At 46.6% G+C, this 11,675-nt stretch overlaps 1 protein-coding gene across 1 annotated transcript; it reads right to left on the minus strand.

Annotated features, from left to right (window-relative positions):
- Positions 1–9,642: 9,642 nt before the first annotated feature.
- On the minus strand, positions 9,643–10,668 carry LOC142312585 (taste receptor type 2 member 64-like). The gene has a single exon (XM_075351574.1). The coding sequence runs from the start codon at positions 10,666–10,668 to the stop codon at positions 9,643–9,645; it is 1,026 nt and encodes a 341-aa protein (XP_075207689.1).
- Between the last annotated feature and the right edge of the window lie 1,007 nt (positions 10,669–11,675).

Below are 11,675 nucleotides of genomic sequence, written 5' to 3' on the forward strand. Positions count from 1 at the left end.
GGTGAGAAATAATGATTTTTACTTGAAATAATAATTTTCTCCCCACACTTTGCTTTCGGCACAGACTGCTCCTTTGTAGCAATTCCAGCTTTGCAGACCTTTGGCATTCTAGCTGTTAATTTGCGGAGGTAATCTGGAGATATGTCGCTTCCCCCCTCCCACAAGTTGGATTGGTACCATACGGTCAAGCTGCTCCCACAACAGCTCTATAGGGTTGAGATCTGGTGACTGGGCGGCGCCTCCATTACAGATAGATACCAGCTGCTGCTTCTTCCCTAAATAGCTCATGCATAATTTGGAGGTGGCTTTGGGTCATTGTCCTGTTGTAGGAAGAAATTGGCTCCAATCAAGCGCTGTCCATAGCCTTCCTTATTCAAAATCCCTTTTTCCTTGTACAAATCTCCCACTTTGCCAGCACCAAAGCAACCCCAGAGCATCACATTACCTCCACCATGCTTGACAGATGGCGTCAGGCACTCTTCCAACATCTTTTCAGTTGTTCTGCGTCTCACAAATGTTCTTCTGTGTGATCCAAACACCTCAAACTTCGATTCATCTGTCCATAACACTTTTCTCCAATCTTCCTCTGTCCAATGTCTGTGAGGTTTTTTGCCCATATTAATCTTTTCCTTTTATTAGCCAGTTTCAGATATGGCTTTTTCTTTGCCATTCTGCCCTGAAGGCCGGCATCCCGGAGTCGCCTCTTCACTGTAGACGGTGACACTGGCGTTTTGCAGGTACTATGTAATGAAGCTGCCAGTTGAGGACCTGTGAGGCGTGGATTTCTCACACTAGAGACTGTAATGTTCTTGTCTTGCTGCTCAGTTGTGCAGCGCGGCCTCCCACTTCTCTTTCTACTCTGGTTAGAGCCTGTTTGTGCTCTCCTCTGAAGGGAGTAGTACACACCGTTGTAGGAAATCTTCAGTTTCTTGGCAATTTCTCACATGGAATAGCCTTCATTTTTAAGAACAAGAATAGACTGTTGAGTTTCACATGAAAGTTCTCTGTTTCTGGCCACTTTGAGAGTTTAATGGCACCAACAAATGTAATAATGCTCCAGATTCTCAACTAACTCAAAGGAAGGTCAGTTTTATAGCTTCTCTAATCAGCAAAACTGTTTTCAGCTGTGCTAACATACTTGCACAAGGGTTTTCATGGGATTTCTAAACATCCATTAGCCTTCCAACACAGCAAACACAATGTACCATTAGACACTTTAGTGGTGGTTGTTGGAAATGGGCCTCCATACACCTATGTAGATATTGCATTAAACACCAGATGTTTGCAGCTAGAATAGTCATTTACCACCTAACAATGTATAGAGGGGATTTCTGTTTAATTTAATCTTAGCCTCATTGAAAAAAAAGTGCTTTTTTTTTTCAAAAATAAGGAAAAATCTAAGTGACCCCAAATGTTTGAACTATAGTGTGTGTGTGTGTGTGTGTGTGTGTGTGTGTGTGTGTGTATATACATATATATATATATATATATATATATATATATATATAACAAAATATATTTTTTATATATATATATATATATTTTTTAAGGGGGAGCTCAGCCGCAAATGGCAATTCTGGATATTTTTTTTATGCAATTTAACTGATGGCAGAAAAATCAGACAATCACTCATCCCAGCACTCTATGCTGTCTACATACACAGAGCCGCCAGACTAGTGATTGGCTGCAGCGGTGATATGACGTCATTAGTGATAAGCGAGCACTACCATACTCTGATTCTCGGTACTCGTAATGAGCAGTCAGACACACGAATAGGTACAACTGAAGTGCCCAATTTTAATGGAAGTCAGTAGGGACTTCAACATTTTTCTAGGGAATCTTCCTAAAAAATGCCCAAGTTTCCCATTGACTGCCATTATACTAGAGTCGTGCCTATCCAAGCTTTAACTGCTCTTTAAGACACCTGAGCACCTGAGCATGGTAGTGCTCGCTCATCACTAGTTACGAGTACTGAGTACCCGAGCATGGTAGTGCCCGCTCATCACTAGTTACCAGTACTGAGCACCCGAGCATGGTAGTGCCCGCTTGTTCTGTCTTCTATTCATTAAATAGGATAAGGGTAATATCGTTTGTTGCCCACAAGAGGTCACTGTTGGCTTTCTTATGTTTTAAGTGTTTTTCTCATACATCTCCACAGTATTTCTGTGGGTTGGAGCCTGTTGCTTTAAGGAAAAGATACTTCCTTGGACCGCCCTTTTCCCTTCCCTTCCTGAGTTAGAGACGCAGATGTCTTGGTGCAGGGGTCAGGAACCTTTTTGGCTAAGAGAGCCGTAAACGCCACATATTTTGAAATATAATTCCGCGAGAGCCGTACAATATGTTTAAAGGGCCATTGACAGATCAATCGCTCCAATGTTCACTTAGTACAGCAAGGAATGCTCCTCCCTGCTGTATAAGGCCTTGTGCGCACTAGGCGTTTTTGCTGCGTTTTTAGCGGCGTTTTTTACCGCGTTTTTGTGCTGAAAACGCAGTGACATTGCTTCCCCAGCAATGTCTATGGGTTTTCAGAAGTGCTGTCCTCACACAGCGTTTTTTTGTAGCTGCGTTTTTGTGGTGACCACAAAAATGCAGCATGTCAATTATTTCTGCGTTTTTCACTGCGTTTTTCACCCATTGAGTTCAATGAGATGTTCAACAACGCAATGAAAAACGCATATAGCTGCGTTTCTATGACTAAAAACGCAGCTATAAACGCAAGGGGTGGGCAGTAAAGTGACGTGTACAGGAAGAGGATTCCTTCTGTTGGTAAACACAGAAGCGTGAATCCTCCCAGTACCGTCACCGCTGCTTCCACCTCCCGTCCTGTGCATGTCAGCTCCGTGCGGCGCCATGTCTGGGCGGGAGGTGGAGGCAGCGGCGAAAACCAAAGTGAACAGTAGAAAAAAAAAAAATGTCATATATACTCACCTGTCTGCAGGGTCCCGGTGCCATGTCCGCTCCTGTCCCGGTCCCGCCGCTCTGGCTGTGTGCAGTCTCCCCGGGGCAGGACCTGGCGGTGGATCACCTGATGCAGTCACCTGACGCATCAGCTGATCGTAATTCTCGCGGTGTCGCCCGGCCGGCTATCAGCTGATCCTGCCGTCAGGAGACTTCATCAGCTGATTACCGGCAGCTCCGGCAGCGATGGGACAGGATCAGACTCTCATCCGATCGCTCCAGGAGCTGCCGGTAATCAGCACATAAGTGAGTATATATTTTTTTTTTTTATTTATTTATTTTTTTTTTTTGCACCGATGCATCAGCTGATTGTATAATCGGCTTTTATACAATCAGCTGATGTGTGATGTGCTTCAGCCCCTTGAACCTGACACATCATCTGATCGCTTTGCCTTCCAGCAAACCGATCAGATGATATTGGATCCGGATTGGAAGGCGCGGGACCCTTGACCCAGGATTACTGCGGAGGGGGGTTCTATATTTTAATAAAGATGGAGTCACTAATTGTGTTGTGTTGTATTTAAAATAAAAATATTTTTCTGTGTTGTGTTTTTTTTTTATCTTTACTAGAAATTCATGGTGGCCATGTCTAAAATTGGCGTGACACCATGAATTTCGGGCTTAGGGCCAGCTATTCAGCTAGCCCTAACCCCATTATTACCCAGCGAGCCACCCGGCATCAGGGCAGCTGGAAGAGTTGGATACAGCGCCAGAAGATGGCGCTTCTATGAAAGCGCCATTTTCTGGGGTGGCTGCGGGACTGCAATTCACAGCGGGGGTGCCCAGAAAGCATGGGCACCCTGCACTGTGGATTCCAATCCCCAGCTGTCTAGTTGTACCTGGCTGGACTCAAAAATTGGGCGAAGCTCACGTCATTTTTTTTTTTAAATTATTTCATGAAATTCATGAAATAATTAAAAAAAAAGGGCTTCCCTATATTTTTGGTTCCCAGCCGGGTACAAATAGGCAGCTGGGGGTTGGGGCAGCCCGTACCTGCCTGCTGTACCCGGCTAGCATACAAAAATGTGGCGAAGCCCACGTCATTTTTTTTGTTTGGGGGGGGGCAAAGAAATCCTGCATACAGTCCTGGAAGGAGGATGCTGAGCCTTGTAGTTCTGCAGCTGCTGTCTGCTCTCCTGCATACACTAGTTCTGCAGCTGTCTGCTCTCCTGCATACAATGAACATTTTGAAGAAGGAAATGACATCAGAGCTTTTTTTTTTTCATCAACAATCTTTAATGGCATTGTGCACTGATTAAAAACGCAGTGAGCAAAAACGCAGCAAAAAACGCACCAAATCGCGGTAAAAACGCATTCGTTTTTTAGCCGCGGGTGCGTTTTTTTTAGCCGCGGGTGCGTTTTTTGAGACAAAAACGCACATAAAAACGCAGCGTGAAAAAAACGCCTAGTGCGCACATACCCTAAAGCCACAACTGGACTGAAACAATGGTAATTAGCAGTAAAAAAATCAAATAAATAACTTACATTGTGAACTTGCGATGCATGACATCAGTCCAGCAGTCTGGCTTCTTCTTTTTCCTGCGCATGACTGGAAGCTGGCATTCTTCCCACCTGATGTTGAGAGAATGCCAGCTTTGAGGCATTCGCAGAAGAAAGAAGCTGGAATATTGGACATGTCACACAACGCATTGTCAGTTATGTCAATTATCTATTTTATTATTTTACAGCGAATTATTGTTTAGGTCCAGCGGTGGCTTAGTGCAGCAGAGAGGAACACTCCTTTGTGTACTAAGTGACCGCTGGAGCAATTGTATCTGTCAGTGGCCCAGACACCCTGCTTCCCATACAGCCTGCACCCCCCATATCACACACACACACTGCTCCCCATACAGCCTGCACCCCCCATATCCCACACACTACACCCCCATATGTCGCATACCCTGCTCCCCATACAGCCTGCACCCCCCATATCACACACACACACTGCTCCCCATACAGCCTGCACCCCCCATATCCCACACACTACACCCCCATATGTCGCATACCCTGCTCCCCATACAGCCTGCACCCCCCATATCCCACACACTACACCCCCATATGTCGCATACCCTGCTCCCCATACAGCCTGCACCCCCCATATCACACACACACACACACTGCTCCCCATACGGCCTGCACCCCCCATATCACACACAATACACCCCCATATCTCACACACCCTGCTCACATATCTCACCCTGCCTGTACCCCAACTTACCCCTTTCAAACACTCTGCACCCCTTCACATGCTTCTGTCACAGTCTGCAGCCCTCATATGCCCCTCACCCTGCAGCCCCCCTCACCCTCATGTCCCCTCTTTTCTTATTACCAGTCATGTGTCCAAATCTCCTTCAGGATTCAGTTCTCTTGCTTTCTGCCGGCCTCCTGTGTCTCCTCCCACACAGTCATATGGGCGTGACATCATCACAGGTCCTGCAGGATGGAGATTCCGTCTGCTGTGCAGGTCAGGACTAGCACTCCTGCAGCTCAGACATGGCTGGTGGCCTCTCCAGGTCAGGGGCCCCTCTACTGACACTGGGCTCCCCTGACTCACAGTTCGGCCACTACACAGCAGCACTACACATAGACGCAGAGCGGCTGCCGGGCCCCTATGTGTACTAGTGCCGCTGTGTAGTGGCCGGCCTGTGAGTCAGGGGAGCCCAGTGTCAGTAGAGGGGCGGCTCACTTCTCGTTCCCCCGCTGATCCGGTCTCCTCGGCGCATCGTCCATTACTGTCGCTCGCTGACCTCTCAGCAGGCGCGCAGTGATGACGTCACCGCGCTCGCTGCAGAGCTGTCAGAAGAACGCCGACAGTCACAGCGGGGAGAATGATAAGAGAGAGAGCGCGCCGCTCACTCTCATCATTGCTCTCAATTGTATCGGCACCTGCGATGCCGATGCAATTGAAAGCTCGATCCTCGGCGGGGGGCGGTGACAGCGCGGCCACCGGGCCCCCCTGAGTAGCGGTGCGCCACTCCTGCCACCGCGAGTGGGCCCCCCCGGCAGCTGACCGGGTTTGCCGGGTGCTGGCGCCGGCCCTGATCCTTCCCATAGACAGGTAGGAGCCCTGTCTGCGAGCCAGATACGGCCATCAAAAGAGCCATATCTGGCTCGCGAGCCATAGGTTCCCGACCCCTGTCTTGGTGCCTCCATAGGATTCAGAGGTGCTTAGCTGGCTCCAGTTCCTTTTCTTCAATCGTTCCTCCTGACTAGTGGATCCCGGTAGGAATCATTGTACTAAACTACATATTTGTGTTAGAATATGTGTACAGTTGTTATGTAGGCACTGTGAAGTAACAGTGGCTCTACTCAGATTACATAGGCTGTGATACATGCAGAGCAGGTGCAGGACAGCATCAGCAGTGTAAGGCTATGTGCGCACGTCGCGTAAAAACATGCAGTTACGCTGCGCTTTGTAGCGCAGCGTAACTGCATGCGTCCTGCCTCCCCTGCACAGTCTATGGAGATTGTGCAGGGGCCGTGCGCACGTGGCATTTAAGAGCGCAGCGCTTCGGCTACTGCCGAAGCGCTGCGCAAAAAGAAGTGACATGTCACTTCTTTCCTGCGCTTTGCCGGCAGCTCCTACTCTGTCTATGGCAGGAGCTGCAGGCAGAGCGCATGGAATCGGCGCTCACTACGGACATTTCTGCAGCGATCTAAAGCGCACATGCGCAACGTGCGCACATAGCCTTAATGTTGTATTCAGTCATATGCATTGCTCTCTATGTTATGCAGATTCTGTAAATACCAGTACTACTATGTATGTCATTCTGTTATTTGTGATATGCCTGTACTGATTTGGATTTGTATCCTTTGTTATAGTTTTTACCAATCAATCATCCATTTCTTATGATCATCCACCTATCCATCATCATTTAATAAATAAAGACTTAAAGGCAACACAGTCTGTTTATTGAAACATTGGATGAAGGTTAGCTGTATGCCGGAGTCCACACAGCTCACACGTGGACGAAGGCAGAACACCGCTCATCACTAGTTACCAGTACTGAGTACCCGAGCATGGTAGTGCCCACTCATCACTAGTTACCAGTACTGAGCACCCGAGCATGGTAGTGCCCACTCATCACTAGTTACCAGTACTGAGCACCCGAGCATGGTAGTGCCCACTCATCACTAGTTACCAGTACTGAGCACTCGAGCATGGTAGTGCCCGCTCATCACTAGTTACCAGTACTGAGTACCCGAGCATGGTAGTGCCCGCTCATCACTAGTTACCAGTACTGAGCACCCGAGCATGGTAGTGCCCGCTCATCACTAGTTACCAGTACTGAGTACCCAAGCATGGTAGTGCCCACTCATCACTAGTTACCAGTACTGAGCACCCGAGCATGGTAGAGCCCACTCATCACTAGTTACCAGTACTGAGTACCCGAGCATGGTAGTGCCCGCTCATCACTAGTTACCAGTACTGAGCACCCGAGCATGGTAGTGCCCGCTCATCACTAGTTACCAGTACTGAGTACCCGAGCATGGTAGTGCCCGCTCATCACTAGTTACCAGTACTGAGCACCCGAGCATGGTAGTGCCCGCTCATCACTAGTTACCAGTACTGAGTACCCGAGCATGGTAGTGCCCGCTCATCACTAGTTACCAGTACTGAGCACCCGAGCATGGTAGTGCCCGCTCATCACTAGTTACCAGTACTGAGTACCCGAGCATGGTAGTGCCCACTCATCACTAGTTACCAGTACTGAGTACCCGAGCATGGTAGTGCCCACTCATCACTAGTTACCAGTACTGAGTACCCGAGCATGGTAGTGCCCACTCATCACTAGTTACCACTACTGAGCACCCGAGCATGGTAGTGCCCGCTCATCACTAGTTACCAGTACTGAGTACCCGAGCATGGTAGTGCCCGCTCATCACTAGTTACCAGTACTGAGCACCCGAGCATGGTAGTGCCCGCTCATCACTAGTTACCAGTACTGAGCACCCGAGCATGGTAGTGCCCGCTCATCACTAGTTACCAGTACTGAGCACCCGAGCATGGTAGTGCCCGCTCATCACTAGTTACCAGTACCGAACACCTGAGCATAAGATTATGTCAGCACAGGAACATTTTTTTTTTAACACATCCAATTGTGATTATTATTTTTACAAACTCTATTGATTAAAATTAACTTTGCTTGTATGAAAACCTCTTTAATAATGCACAAAGTTTATTCACAGTCAGTGTTGTTGACTTTGGCATATAATCGTATCTATACTTTATTGAAAAATCATCATGAACACACAAAGCAGGTACAAGATACCAGAAAGTACAATGCACAGAGAACGAGACTCTTAATTCACCGGTAAGTGAGATATTTCTATTACTGTAATATAGTACAATTAAGCACTTTAGTAGAGTTTACAGCTCCTACGCAGATCTTTGTGTCTCCAAGGTTGTATGCTACAAGCAAATTACCATTGTCGTCAACTTTCTTTGGGACATTTAATTCTCAACCCCTTTAGTGATCCCCCCCCCCTCCACCCCTCCCAGGATTACCTTCGGCCATCCCAGGGTATACGTAATTCGTGGCCCATGTGTCCCGGTAAATGCAAGTAATATGGTAGGAAGCTATAAATTTATAATCTGAAGACTTTTCCTGGAATTGATTTTTTTCTAACTGCATAAAGGGAATTTGTCAGCAGGTTTTATGGTGTAATTTGAGAGCAGCATGATGTAGAGGCTGAGAGCCTGATTCCAGCCATGTGTCACTTACTGAGCTGTTTGCTGTCATTTTGGTACAATCACTATTTTCTCTGCTGCAGATCTAGCAAAATGTATAATGCCAAGCTCTGTATCACTCCGGGAAGCTGATAATCAGTGGTTTGGCTGAGGTTACACAGAGTAGGAGGGCTAGGAGGCAGGAGAGACTAAAGGGGGCTTTACACGCTACGACATCGCTAATGCGGAGTCGTTGGGGTCACGGAATTTGTGACGCACATCCGGCCGCATTAGCGATGTTGCTGCGTGTGACACCGATGAGCGATTTTGCATCGTTGCAAAAACGTGCAAAATCGCTCATTGGTGACATGGGGGTCCATTCTCGATTATCGTTACTGCAGCAGTAACGATATAGTTCGTCGCTCCTGCGGCAGCACACATCGCTATGTGAGACGCCGCAGGAACGAGGAAGCTCTCCTTACCTGGCTCCCGGCCGCTATGAGGAAGGAAGGAGGTGGGCGGGATGTTACGTCCCGCTCATCTCCGCCCCTCCGCTGCTATTGGGCGGCCGCTCAGTGACGTCGCTGTGACGCCGCACGGACCTCCCCCTTAGAAAGGAGGCGGATCGCCGGTCACAGGGACGTCGCCGGGCAGGTAAGTACGTGTGACGGGTCTGGGCGATGTTGTGCGGCACGGGCAGCGATTTGCCCGTGTCGCGCAACAGATGGGGGCGGGTACCCACACTAGCGATATCGGGACAGATATCGCAGTGTGTAAAGTAGCCTTTAGTCCTGTAGTGATAATCTCCTGATAAAATACTGATTTTATTGAAACAACAAAACAATGCGCAGTAATTGACACTGCTGGAATCAGGGTCTCTTTCCCTATATTATGCAGTTCTCTGATTACTCATCGAAAACCCACAGATTCCCTTACGGTAAAAAAAAATGCCCCAAGGGTGTCCAGATCTTTGTAAATATTTTGTGAAAGATGCCGGGGAAATTTATTTTGATCTAGTTAGTATGTATTGATGCGTTTTCTTTTCTTGATGTAAGTGCCTTTATCTTCCCAATTGCTTTCCTTTTAATCTCGCTTGCCACCCCCCTGAGTTTAGAATTACTTCTAATAAGTACAATCCCAAATATCGGTGCGTATAATCGAGAAAGAACCTCACAGAGAACTGAGCCGAGATCTCCTGCGGGAAACACCTCCTTCACAATGATAATGGATGTCACAAAGTGCATAAGGATTAACGCGAGTAAAGACAGGACTGTATAGGTGGTACGTCGGTGGGCTTCTAGAAGGACGCCATGCTTGTTCTCCATGGTACTTCGCATCCTCTTCATGTGCTTCACAAGAGATGTTAATATACAACAAGCCGAAAGTAAACTCATCATCACAGGACATGTATACCCAAAGGACATAATAAACATTTTATATACTTCAAAATATGATTCTATTCGTATCTCATACAAGTTGGAGGAATCACTTATGTTAAGGGACATAGCGTCTGAGCCGGTGGATGGTTCCAGCCTTTTAATCCAGAATAGTGGTAACCCCAAGACGAGGCATAAAACAAGGAAGCGACAGGTGATAAATCTGTACGATTGACCATATATTCGTCTTACAATCTGCATTAGCCAGTTGTTGAACATCACAATTTTGGAACAAAAAAACACACACATGGCCCCAGACAATATGAGGCTAAAATGAGTGGAAATCATCGTCAAGACAAAGTTTATGCGGCAAAAGTTGTCGTAATGCCAGTCGTTATCACAGAGCCAAGCGAATCCCAACCACAACTGGAGAGAGAGATTGGATAAGGCAATACTGCATATAAAATAATCGGAGGCTTTCAGATCACCTCCAAATTTCCAGTCCCGTAGATTGACTCCAATGGCAAAACCATTAATGGATATTCCCCAGAAAGAGGCAGCAGAAAGAATGAAATGAAGAGCTGCATGCATCATGGAGATTGGTGTGAAAATGGAGTCAAAGTAGGTAGAAGATGGATTGATGGATGCAAAGTACCGGAGCATTGAGTTACCTCTGTCACCAATTGCTTTACATGACAATTTTAAAAGAGGGAGGGTAAAGGAGAAAAAAAAAATCACTATGGTGATAAGCTTGTTTCCTTAGAAAAGTCATACATACCTTATAAAAGTATAAGAAATTGATCTGGAAAACTCAAAGTTCTAATGCTAGCAAACGTAGCAAAATTAATAGGCTGTGATAACATTGCTACTCAACTTTAGACACCATCGTTGTGCCAATGTAATGGTGCAATTTGTGGAAAGCTTAAAGATGTATTCCTATTCCCATCGTCAAGATCCAATCCCAATATGTTGTATTAAGGGGAAAAAAATCTGCGATGCAAATCATTCAAGTGAAGTAAAGCGCTGACGACAACAGCGGCGGTCCCGTGTACCGGCCACAAAAACACTGAGGGGTCTATGTGCCTGTGGTCTGCAAGAAGTAGGTAAGAGAGCACCGTGGGAATGGAGGACAGGCGCATATTGGTCAGATGTATGGGCCTTTGTAGCAAGCTACAGTCCTGCTCATCATTATTGGTACCCATGAAGTTTAACTGCATAATGTGGAATATCTCCTGAAAAAAATGAATCCAGTGAAACCGCTTTTCTGTATAGAGCACTCGTGTTAAATATAAAAGAGCAAATGATAAACAACAATTTTAAACAAAAATAAAAAAATATAAAAACCTAAAGCTGCGGTGACTTTGGTATTGGCACCCTTTACATTACATTAGTATGGAAAATTAACAAGAGATGTCTTTGATGATTGGTGCGAATAGCGTAAAAAAACGAACGTCAAACATCCAAAAACCTGAAGGCGAACCTGGAACAGTCTGAGGCCATGTTTTCAACCGCACACTAAACCAAGCAGAGCTTTATGGGCAAAAGCCAAGAAAGAAATCATTGCTGAAGAAAGGGCATAACAAGGAACAACTGATCTTTGCCAAAGAGTACTTGACAAACCACAATCCTAGGAAAATGTTCTGCAGACAGATGAAACAAAAATAGACCTT

Source organism: Anomaloglossus baeobatrachus, chromosome 5 (genome assembly GCF_048569485.1).
Source record: "Anomaloglossus baeobatrachus isolate aAnoBae1 chromosome 5, aAnoBae1.hap1, whole genome shotgun sequence".
Taxonomy (NCBI): Eukaryota; Metazoa; Chordata; class Amphibia; order Anura; family Aromobatidae; genus Anomaloglossus; species Anomaloglossus baeobatrachus.

Coding starts and splice junctions, on each gene's coding strand:
- LOC142312585 (XM_075351574.1), bottom strand. CDS start 10,668: ATGCTCCGGTACTTTGCATCCATCAATCCATCTTCTACCTACTTTGAC.